Here is an 11,879-nt window from a genome sequence, read left to right as displayed (position 1 = left end):
GGGGCGGAGGGCGGGGGACCCACGGCGGCCTGTGGGGGCGGGGCGGGGCGGGCGCTGGCCCCGCCCCCGAGCGCGCGGCCCCGCCCCTCCTGCTGAGGGACTCAGCGCCTCTTCCGTCTTGCTTACTAGACTGTGAGCCCCTCAAGGGCAGGGACCGTGTCTCAAGTCAGTTTCTGGCACATAAGGGCCTCAATAAAGATTTAATTACTTTGTACAGTGCTTTAAAGAGGTTGTTTCCACCTTATTTCTCACAATAACCTTTGTTTTTTTAATTTGCTATAGGGGTGGGAAGAGGAGAGAGGAGAGAGGAGAGAGGAGAAAGAGAGAGAGAGAGAAATCACCCCTAAGGGGATGGGCATGCTGCAATCCCTTCTCTATTTCCCAAAATAACCACAGCTCTGGGGGGATTTGGGATTTGAATTTCTTCGCTCTCTTAGAGTCTAGTAGGGAGGGGGAGACTGGGGGAAACCATTAAGCGGCACGGAGGGGTGAGTGGGGCTTTCAGCAATGCAAGGGGGGCAGAGGAGAGCTTTGTCTAAGGGCTCTGTGCACCTTCCCTAGACCCCACCACCTTGCCACCCATCTGGTTTATAAAGTATCAGTGGGCTCACAGCATTCCAGTTGTCCAAAGGGCTCAAGGGTGCTGCTGTCAGTCTTTGCTGCATGTTGGGAACCTGGAGTTCAAGCCCTACCTCCATCTCTTCCCAACAAGATGAAGGCCTGACTCTTCAGGGCCCAGAGTGGAAAGACTGAGTTGGAAAGGAGAGGTCTCGGTAGGTTTGGGGACTACTTGATTCCAGGGGGATCAGGTGTGGGGGATAACGAGGTAATAGTAACAGTGCTGATATTATTACAATATGATTTTTTAAGATGCTAACCCTTGATTTATTTTAAAGTTTATGTATTTCATCTATGAGAGAGAGAGAGAGAGAGATATCACCCCAACGGGGTCTCCATGCTGTGATCCACTCTCAGCCTCAGCCAGTCCCAGATCTATTTGTATGCCCTGTGTACTCAAGAAGCTTCCAGATGCAAACCCAGGACCTTTGCACATGGTTGGGCCTCAGAGCATTACGTTTTAAAGCTGCACCACTGGCCAGCCCCCAATATCATTATTCATAATGGGCAGTAATACGAGGTAGTTAAAAATAGCCAAACAATAGTAAATAGCAATAATAGTAACAAAGTTGAGAATACAAACACGGACTCTAATCATGTATCGCTGCATCCTAAGTCATGCATTCTAGTACAACAGAGACAGTGGTATAGGAATGTTAGTGACTGAAAAAAGCTTTATGAGATGCCAGGACTACGCTAGTGTTTGCATTCCTTGCCTCCTTTAATTCTCCACATTTATCCTCAGATGGGATGAATGGGGGAACCGAGGCTCAGAACATGAAGTAATTAACCTACAGTGAGAAATACATCGATTACGTGCCAGACACTGTTTTAAATACTGAACTTGGGTTAATATATTTAATCTACACAACTGTGAGGTAGGCAGTAATCACCTGCATTTTACAAGAGAGGAAAAGAGGCTCAGAGAGATTGAGAAACTTGCCCCAGGTCACCTGCTGATAAACAGTGGTGCCTGGATTGGAACCCAGGCAGGCCAGCTTCATAGGACATGAGCCATGTTTCTCTCAGCTTCAGTTCAGGTAGGCTTCTTTCTGCCTCTAGACCTCTGACCTCCTTCTTACCCTGACACTGAGTCCAGATGGTCTAGCCACAGAGGCCCCTGACCACCCTTTTCTTTTTTCTTTTTTTTTCCCTTTGCTGTTAAGCGGATTGTCTTTATCTGTAATAATGTCATGGAAAATCGTTTGGTTTAGCTCTCAGCAGCCCGCTCCTGAGCTCTGAGGAGGCTTGCCTTCTTCTAGGCTACCCGATATTTCTTCTGGGCAAGGGACATCTTGGGACGATTCCACCTCTTCTTTTTAGCTTCTTTCTTGGGTTTCTTTTCATAGACTGGCTTTTCTCGTATAGCAGTGTGAGCTTTCTTCTATATCCGCTCCATCGTGTCTGGAGTTACATTGTTCTTTATGTACTGTACTTTATGTACTGTAGGTGTCTTCATCTTCTTCCATTAGGTAACGCATGTAGTCTGCAACGTCCTGGCCCATGATGTGTTTCCGATGGACTTCTGTATTCAATTCCTTGCTTTCAGAATCATAACCAGGGAATCGTTAGGGAGGGATAGATAAGCCTCCATCCACCGGTCCCTTCAGAGCCCCCCAAACTTTACTGCCAGTGGTGGTTCTGGCAAGGCCTGCATCCAAAATAGCAGATGAAGGCACCAGGTTGACCATCAATGCTTTTTTTTTTTTTTTTTTTTTGGAGAGGTTTTCGCTATAGGGCACGTGCGCTCGCCAGACAGAGAGAGACAGAGAGACAGAAAGCGAGAAATCACCCCCCAGGGGGGATGGTCACGCCGCAATCCCTTCTCCTCCATTCTCCTCTTGGGCTCTTGGGCACGCACGCACACGTGCCCGGCGTGAGTTTTAAGCCACCGGGTCCGGGACGTGAACTGCGGTCGACTACGTGGGAGTCCAGCAACATAGCCATTACGCTAACTGCTGGTCCCGACCATCAATGCTTTCTACATTGTACTCATCTCCGGTCACTTCCACTTGGCCCTCATAGATCTTGTCTTTGCCAAACCTACTGAGAAGCCTGCGGGCCAGCAGCAGGCCAGTGCAATACGCAGCAGCATCATTTGCCAGGCCGGCCTTCAAATCGTATTTTGGTAGTTCATGTGCGTAGGCCACGCAGACTGTTATACCCCCTTCTACACGGGCATGAGCAATCTGTCGAACGATATCTCTGTTAGTTACACGAACTGTCGTCCTGTATTTGAGTGTGTGGTACTTATTTTTATCCTGGATCACCAAGCGTTTCCGAGCATAGTAATCAGTTTTACCCTCTCGTCGTCTTCTAAATTCCACTTGATATCTTTAAAGTAGGCCTTATTCTTGACGACTTTAACAAATCCCATCCTGCAGAACAGAGACCCGCGGCCGCAGCCAACCTGCAGACCCACAAGCACTACAGGCAGTGTGGTGGTTAAGGGCACTGGACTCCCACATGGTCAACCACGGTTCAAGTCCCGGACCTGGTGGCTTGCATTTTCACTTTCCTTCTCTCTCTCTCTGTCCCTCTCTGTTCAAATTAAAAATAATTCAATAAATAACTAAAGTTAAATAAAATAATTCTTTAAAACAAAAAGTCTCTTGCCAGTTTAAAATCTAAGAAATGTCTTTCTCAAGAACCAGGGAACGGGAACCAGCAGTTAGCGTTAATGGCTATGTCGCTGGACTCCCACGTAGTCGACCGCGGTTCGTGTCCTGGACCCGGTGGCTTAAAACTCACGCCGGGTGCGTGTGCGTGCGTGCCCAAGATCCCGCCGAGAGGAGAATGGAGGAGAAGGGATTGCGGCGTGACCATCTCCCCTGGGGGGTGATTTCTCGCTTTCTGTCTCTAATGTCTCTCTCTCTGTCTGGCGAGCGCATGCGCCCTATAGTGAAAATCTCTCCCCCCCCAAAAAAAAAAAAAAAAAAGAACCAGGGAACTTGGGGACAGCAAATGGCATAGTGGTTGTGTCACTGGACTTCCACATGGCCAGTCAGGGGTGTGTGCGTGCATGCCCAATATCCAGGGAGGAGAACCGAGAAGAAGAGCTTGTGGCATGGCCATCCTCCCTGGGGGGAAACTCCTCACTTTCCCTCTCACCGTCTTTCTCTCTATGGTAAGTGCATGCACCTAAGGTAAAAACCTCTAAAAAAAAAAGAAAAAAGAAAAAAAGAACAGAGGAACTATCTTTGAAATGTACCCAGTGGAGGAGGTGGCATACCATCCATCTCCCAGCTGTGACAGATGCATGAGAACCTAACTTGGGCCAGTGTCTTTTTCCAAGCTGTAAAACTGTCTCCTGTCATAAAGATGTGAGAATATTTCCTTTTCCTTTACGGGTAAAGATGACTTACGGTCTTCCCCTACTCTAGCGCTTAAGGATTCTACCCTCCTTTGTTTCAGAAGAGTCAAGTTCAGGCTGAGTTCTGGTCTCTCTGTCTTGTCGCAATGACCTTGAGTAAAGTCGTGCCTGCTTTGTTACATTTCTTTATTTCTTCTGTGTGTGAGGGAGAAACAGACAGCACCCCCACAGGGTCTCGATGTTGTGATTCACACCCAGCTTCAGCCAGCCTGGATCATGGGCAAGCATATGCCCGTCCCACTCAGGGAGGTCCCTGGACCTGAACCCAGAACCTTCCCATGTGGGTCAGCCTCACAGCGTGCCACGGTCTGGCCCCACCTTGCCTGTCTAATGGTGTCCTGTGCCGGTTCTGCTTTGACGAGTGTGAGCTGCCGACCGTGTGTTACGGTTTCAGATTGAGAGCTTGGCCCGCGGAGCCTGTTCTGGCCACTTCCGTGGTGTAGGTCAGAGGACTCCTGGATATTTGAGGGTGTTGAGGCTGAACGTCCTTTTGTCACCTCTACACCAGGGAGACCTTTTCCCCCTTCTTTGAGGGGAGTTCCAAAATGGGGAAAAGATTTTAGGATTCTCCTTCTTGGATAGACCAGCCAAGGAGCATAGCCATGGAATTATTAATAATGCAGTTGACCATGTAGAAGCCAGCTGCTTTCGTCGTTGTTGTTGTTAAAGAATTATTTATTTAATTTTATTGATTGATTCTTTTTTTTTTTTTTTTTTTTTTTTTTTCACAAAAAAAAACCACCAGGAGAATTGACCAAAGACAGACACACAGAGAGAAGGAAAGTGAGAAAGCAAGCCATCAGTTCTGGGACTCGAACCGTGGTCAGCCATGTGGAAGTGTCCAACACCTTAACCTGATCCTGCTGCTTTAAGTACCTTGCCACTGGTTGGCCCTAAAAATTTTATTTAAAGTTTATTCCATTTATTTATTTATTTATTTATTCTATGAGTAAGAGAAAGACAGAGATAGAGAAACAGCACCCCCAAACAAGGTCTTTAAGCCATGATCAGCCTCCAGCCTAGCCAGCCCCGGATCACGGGCACAAGTGCACTCAGCATACCCAAGGAGGTCTCCAGATTTTTTTTGGAGGGAGAGTGGTTTTTGCTATAGGGCGTGTGTGCTTGCCAGCCAGACAGAGAGAGACAGAGAGACAGAAAGTGAGAAATCACCCCCTAAAGAGGATGGGCACACCCCAATCCCTTCTCCATTCTCCTCTCGGGATCTTGGGCACACATGCATACATGGCCGGCGTGAGTTTTAAGCCACCGGGTCCAGGACGCGAACCACGGTCGACTACATGGGAGTCCAGTGCCATAGCCATTATGCCAACCGCTGGTCCCAAGGAAGTCTCCAGATTTGAAACCACAACCTTCCCAAGTGTGTCAGCCTTGCAGAAAGCCATTGTTTCACTGCTGTGTCACTGTCCAGGCCCCTCAGCCCCACTTCAGAAAGAATAACTTTGGATCTCTGCAAAACACTGTCTAGATTGGGCACGGAATAGGAATTTCTGTGACGATGACATGGCCTATGGCCTGCGGCGTCTACTTTGGCAGCTGTGAGCACAGGTGGCTGCTTGGCACTCGGAAAGTGGGGGACACTGAGGTTTATTTCATTTTAATTAACTTCAATAGTCACAAGTGACTTGTGGCTTCCATACTGCGCAGTGCAGTTCTAGACCAGCAGCCTGAGTGACGGTGACCCTGGAGGGCTGTCCTATCGTCACTGGGTTCAATGAGCCAGAGGCTCCTGATTTGGAGTCGCAGCACTGGCTTCATTTCTCCATCACCGTGAAGGACGGTTCTTGGGGATGGGTCTATGCTTCTCAGTCTCGGCGTGACCCGGAACTGTTCCTTTACCTTCCCCAAGCCTCGGTTTCTCAATCCGTCATATGAGGAATAATCCTCTTTATTTTGTAGGGTGTCATGAGGTCAGATAAAGGCCTACACTGGTACTGCCTTTTCCCCCCTACGTGACCTTGGGCAAGTTACTTAATCTTTGCAGCCCTCAGGAGCTTCTTCCATGCAGTCGGGACGTTCGCTCTGATCACGGAGAGCAGGGTGTCTTCCGGCCTCCCTGGTCAGCTCCCCCTCCCTCCCTTCCTAATTCATGTTTTCTGGGGAGGTATTTCGAGGCTATGTAAGTATCGCATTCCTCATTAATCTTTCAATTTATTCATGTTATTTATGTATTTATGTATTTTGTAATATTAGAATATATTCATAGCACCAAAGAGTGATAATCCATTACGGTCACCATTTTTACTGTTCAAATCATTTCCAATTTGGCCTTTAGGCTGGCTCCAATGACCTTTTGTCCTGCTCCCATCATTTTCTAAGCATTGTTTATTCTTTCCCTGTCCAGTCCTGGAGGTAGCCTTTACTCCAAGGAGCTCAAGGAAAATGAGATTTAGAAACTAATATTTGGGGGCTGGTCCCATGGCCTAGTGGTTAAGGGAACTGGATACCACATGGCTGAGTACGGTTCAAATTCTGGTCATGGTGGCTTGAAAAACATACCGTGTGTGCGCGCTGCATGACCAAACCCCTGACAAGATAGAGAAAGGGAGGAGAGATTGCCGTGTAAACGTGCTCCATTGGAGGATGTTTTTTCCCTTCCTCTCTCTCTTTTTGTTTCTCTCTCTGGTAAAGGCATGCTGTCTCTGCCAATAAAAGAAAGAAAGAAAGAAAGAGAAAGAAAGAAAGACTAATATTTGTATACTACACGTTGTTGTTGCTGTTGAGTTCGTATTGCACCTGGGTAAGAGGTAGGGAATATGTGTATGTGTTTAGTTCTACATTTGTTTCTGTATATTGAAAATCACAAGTTTACACTGGTATCTTCAATTTCTTTTCTTTTTAAAGCTTACTTAATTTAATTTAATTTAATTTAATTTAATTTAATTTATTGATTCCTTTATTTTAATTTGAACACACACACACACACACACACACACACACACACACAGAGCAAAAGTGAGAAAGCAAGCCACCAGGTCCAGGACTAGAACCGTGGTCAGCCATGTGGGAGTGTCCACCATCTTAACCACCACACCACCTGCTGGTCCCCTGGTATCTTCAATTCAACCCAACATCACAGGGTGCATTCTAGTTTTCTTCCTTTGAATGATTTTACTTTATTTCACCATCCTTAAGAAATATGGCCCCAATGTTCTTTATTTTACTGAACTTTTAATTTAATCTTATTTTATTCATTTTAATTTGACCAGAGAGGGTCAGAGTGAGAAAGAGAGAAAGTGAGAAAGCAAGTGGGATGTGAACTGTGGTCAGCCATGTGGCAGTCCAGCGACCTTAACCACCATGCCACTTGCCAGCCCCTAAAAGTAATCCTTCTCTGTGGCTGCTGCCGCCTACGTTCCCAGCCTCAGGGTAGGACGTCCTTACCCAGCTTGACCTCCCACAACCTAGTCCTTACCCTCCAACCCCTTTCCAGACACCTCCGTCCTTGTGTTCAGGAGAAGAGAGAGGAAGAGTTGACCATGTTTGATGCAGAATAGATGAATGTTCTGCCCTCCCAAGTCTCTACCTCTAAATGCCCAGCTATGTTTCCTATTAAAGCGACAGATTCATAACCTAAGTGTTCTCTCATTAAACTGGACGTAGCTCTGAGATGTCCCCATGGCAATGAGCACCACAAGAGAAGTGAGAGAAAGAGGACAAGAGAGACCAGAGAGTGGCACAGTGGCAATGCAATTGTGCCCACATGGCAAAGCCCTGGGTTCACGTCCCAGGACCTCTGTGTGCATTCTAGGTTCTCATGGGCTGGTGATCCTGGCTGGCTGAGGCGGAGGGCGGATGCCATGTGAGAACCCTGCTGCGGTTGTGCCCTCGCTCAGGAGACATGAATTAGCTGCGTGTGTGTGTGTGTGTGTGTGTGTGTGTGTGTAAATATACATATGGTTCTGAATCTCATTTTCCTTTAACTGGAGTAAAGGCTATTTCCAGGATTGAAGAGGAGAGAGCAAAAGGAGTCTAGCAAGAAGCAACTTACAAAGGAAAAAGAATATATATATTGATATGCCGGCTTCTGCAACCTTTGATCCAGAGAGAGAAAGAAAAAGGAGGAGACAGTCACATGAAAAACCTAGAGGGGGAAAATGACAAAATCTTCTCCTTGTATTTCCCCCAAGGTTTGCTCTTTGTGGTCCATGTGTGAGAAATAGATTTCAACATCACACAGAGCGTATTGGGGACAAGGCAGGTGTGACAAGGGACAGGGTGGGAAGATCTGCCTCAACTGGCCTTGCTGGTTTCTCTTCTTCCCCAGTTTGTGTTTTTTAATGAAGGGCTTATTTAACTTTAATTATATAAGTAATACTTGAATGCCTTCTTGCTGTAAAACATTCTCAACACACACACACACACAGAGGAGTGAGGGAGAACCCTTTTGAGAAATGAGCAACCAGCTGCAGAGGGGGGATTGGGAGTGCCATTTGGAAATGTCATTCAAAATGACAGATGCAGATTGCTTTCATCTTGGTGATTTTCCTCCCAGGAATTTGACTTGCAGGAATGGACTCAGAAGGCCGACGTGAGGTTTGCCCAAAGATATGCATTGCAGTAATGTTGGTCATGGGAAAAAAAAACTAGGAAGAACCTGAATGTCTATGAGGAAGAGACTGGTTAAACTTACATGGTCTATTCACACGTTTGATGCTTTATAGACATTCAAAAAAAAAAAAAAACCCAAGTCGCATCTACATTAATTTAGAAATATCTTGAAGATAATAAATGAAGTGGGGAAAAAAGTATGATGCAAACTCATGTGCTACCATTGTGTAAAAAAAAAGACCTATGTGTAAGTGCTTGTGTATACCTAGAATTTGTCAAGAAATACCCACCGGTGAATGCCATTGCTTCTGGAAAGGGAATTGGGTAGCCATGGGATGGGAGTGGAAGGTTACTTTTCCACCCTTGCTCTCTATGAGATCTTGGACAAGTCATGTATTTTCTTCCCCACCTCCTGCCTCCTGATTTAGAAAGGGAAGGTCAGGGAGCAGATAGTGTGGTGGTTAAGGTGCTAACTCCCACATGGTCAACCATGGTTCAAGTCCCAGAGCAGGCACCTTGTTTTCTTGCTTCCCCCCTCTCTCTCTGTCTCTCTCTGGTCAAATTAAAAATAAATAAATAAATGGAATTAATTAATTAGTTATTTTAAACAGATGGGGGAGAGGAGGGTCATTAAATGAGAGACTAGAGTTCTTCCTCCAAAGCTTAGCACATAGGAGATCCTCATTAAAGAGAGGATCTACACCCACCCCTCTTGGTCTGGGACTTGGCAGGGAGCTAACTCCAACTTCCTGCTTCACCCAGGGATAGAGCTAGAACCGTTGGCAGCTAGCTAGTCTGCAGCCCTCTGTGCAAGGGGAGTTTCCCAGCTCCTTGGCAATCTAAGACAAGTAAAATGGAAATCTTTTTTCACATCCCTTCATCCCCACCCATAACATCTTGCTTGGGACCAACGATGGATTTTCCTTCTGGCCTTCTCAAGAATCATTACATTCTCTCTCTGGTGAGATCTTTAGTGGAGATAGGAGTGGAGTCTCAAGGCCTTGCGTTCACCCAGCATAAGTCAAGACCCGTAGAAAAGCCCGTCTCTGTTCTACATGCAGGGAGACTGATTGCCTGGGTTCAGATCCCTGCTTCTCCACTAGTTTGTGACTTTGGGTAAGTCCCACCATCTTTCTGTGCCTCAGTTTCCTCTTTTATAACATGGAAATGATATGAGTCCCTGTTTCATAGGGTTGTCTGAAGACATATCAACTAGTTAATCTGTCCATATCTGCCCTGTCCAATATGGTAGTCACCAGCCACATGTGGTGCTGAGCCCATGAAACGTGGCTGGTCTGAACTGAGATGCACTAAAATTCTTGTTGCATTTTGAAGATTTGATATGAAAAGTGAAATAGTATAAAATATTGCAACAATAATTTTATATTGATTATATACTAAAATGATAATACTTTAAATACTTTGAGTTTAAAGTATTAAATTAATCTTTTTCTTTTTGCTTTTTAAAATGTGGTTACTGGGCCAATCCCTTAGCCTAGTGGTTAAGGGAGCTGGACTCCACATGGCTGACCAGGATTTGAGTTCCAGCTCTAGTGACTTGAAAAACACACCAGGTGCCTGTGCATGTGTGGGTCCCCAAAATCTGACAGGATGGAGAAATGAAGAAGAAGGAATTGTGTCATAACTGTGCCTCATTGAGGGATGCTTTTTCTCTGTCTCTCTGTCTCTATTTTTCTCTTTGACAAGTGCATGAGCCCTCTGGAAATTAAAAAATGTGGTTGCTAATTAAAAAATATATTTTATTTATTCATTCATTTATTTTAATTTTACCAGAGAGAGACACACACAGAGAGAGAGAGAGGGAAAGTGAGAAAGGGACCCATCAGGTCTGGGACTTGAACTATGGTTGGCCACGTGAAAGTGTCCAAGGCCTTAACCATTATGCCACCTGCTGGCCACAGTTGCAAATTTTTGTTTTTTTTAAAGAATTATTTATTGGGAACCAGCAGTTAGCGTAATGGCTATGTCGCTGGACTCCCACGTAGTCGACCGCGGTTCGTGTCCCGGACCCGGTGGCTTAAAACTCACGCCGGGCGCGTGTGCGTGTGTGCCCAAGATCCCGAGAGGAGAATGGAGGAGAAGGGATTGCGGCGTGACCATCCCCCCTGGGGGGTGATTTCTCGCTTTCTGTCTCTATGTCTCTCTCTGTCTGTCTGGCGAGCGCACGCGCCCTACAGTGAAAATCTCTCAAAAAAAAAAAAAGAATTATTTATTTAATTCCATTTGTTGTTGTTGTTATTATTTGATTAAAATTTGACCAGAGAGAGAGAAAAAGAAAGAAAGGGAAAGTGAGAAAGCAAGCTGCCAGGTCTGGGACTCAAACTGCGATTGGCCATGTGGGAATCCAGTGACCAATGCCCTTAACCACCATGCCACCTACTGGCCCCCTGGTTGCTAAAATTTGAAAACATTATTTATTTAATTTTATTTTTAGTTTGCTATAGGACCCATATGCTCATGAGACACACACACACACACGCACACACACAGAGAGGAAAATGAAAAATCACCCCCCAGGTGGGATGGCCACGCCCAAGTCCCTTCTCCTCCATTCTCCTCTTGGGACTTTGGGCATGCATACACACATGCCCAATGTGATTTTCAAGCTACTGAGTCTGGAACTTGAACCACACAATTGGTCATGTGGGATCCAGCCACCTTAACCTTCATACCACCTGTTGGCCCCAAACTTTAAATTACATATGTAGCTTAATATATAAGCTATATTTCCATTGGGTAGTGCTGGGGAAAAGTGCCTAAAAATGAGCTAGGCACGTACATTTTAGCTGCTACAGTAAGCAGCCCTAAGTTTCTTACTTTCTTTTGAGAAAGACAGTACCTCCAACAGGCCTTGGTGCCACGGTCCACTCCCAGCTCCAGCCAGCCCTGGCTCACAGGCACACACATGCATGGCATCCTCAGGGAGGTCTCCAGACATGAACCTGGAACCTTCCAGTATGGGCCAGCCTCACAGGGCATTGCGTTTTACTGCTGCATCGTTGGCGGCCCCCACTAAGGGCACCTGATTGTTATTTTGGCATTAAACATAGAGGAATCATTTGGATCATTTATATTGTTTTTACATGAAATTAGGACATATTAACAACAGATACAGAATTCTGTGTGAGTCCTAAATGCTTCTCAAGTCTAATTGTTTCTACCACCCAAGCCTAGGCTACCTCATCTCTTGCTCGCTTCCTGTTCCTGCTGCTTCTCCTCAACATCCTGTGGTGGTTATCACGCCTGCTCACCAAGAGTCAGGCTTCTTGAGCTTCTGGGCATATTGGAGGCTCACTCT

General features: G+C 46.0%; 1 protein-coding gene across 1 annotated transcript in view; it reads left to right on the top strand.

Moving 5' to 3' along the window:
• Window positions 1-1,853, top strand: part of LYPD3 (LY6/PLAUR domain containing 3) — a 5,463-nt gene extending 3,610 nt beyond the window's left edge. Inside the window, exon 5 of the mRNA XM_027767156.1 lies at window positions 1,833-1,853. Within this exon, the coding sequence (XP_027622957.1) occupies window positions 1,833-1,853 (21 nt within the window). The remainder of the gene's footprint in view (window positions 1-1,832) is intronic.
• The last annotated feature ends 10,026 nt before the right edge of the window (window positions 1,854-11,879 follow it).

This window comes from Tupaia chinensis, unplaced genomic scaffold (genome assembly GCF_000334495.1).
Source record: "Tupaia chinensis unplaced genomic scaffold, TupChi_1.0 Scaffold000067_1, whole genome shotgun sequence".
Taxonomy (NCBI): Eukaryota; Metazoa; Chordata; class Mammalia; order Scandentia; family Tupaiidae; genus Tupaia; species Tupaia belangeri.
Note: the sequence above shows the minus strand (reverse complement) of the source record. Positions and strands in the feature narration are given on the sequence as shown.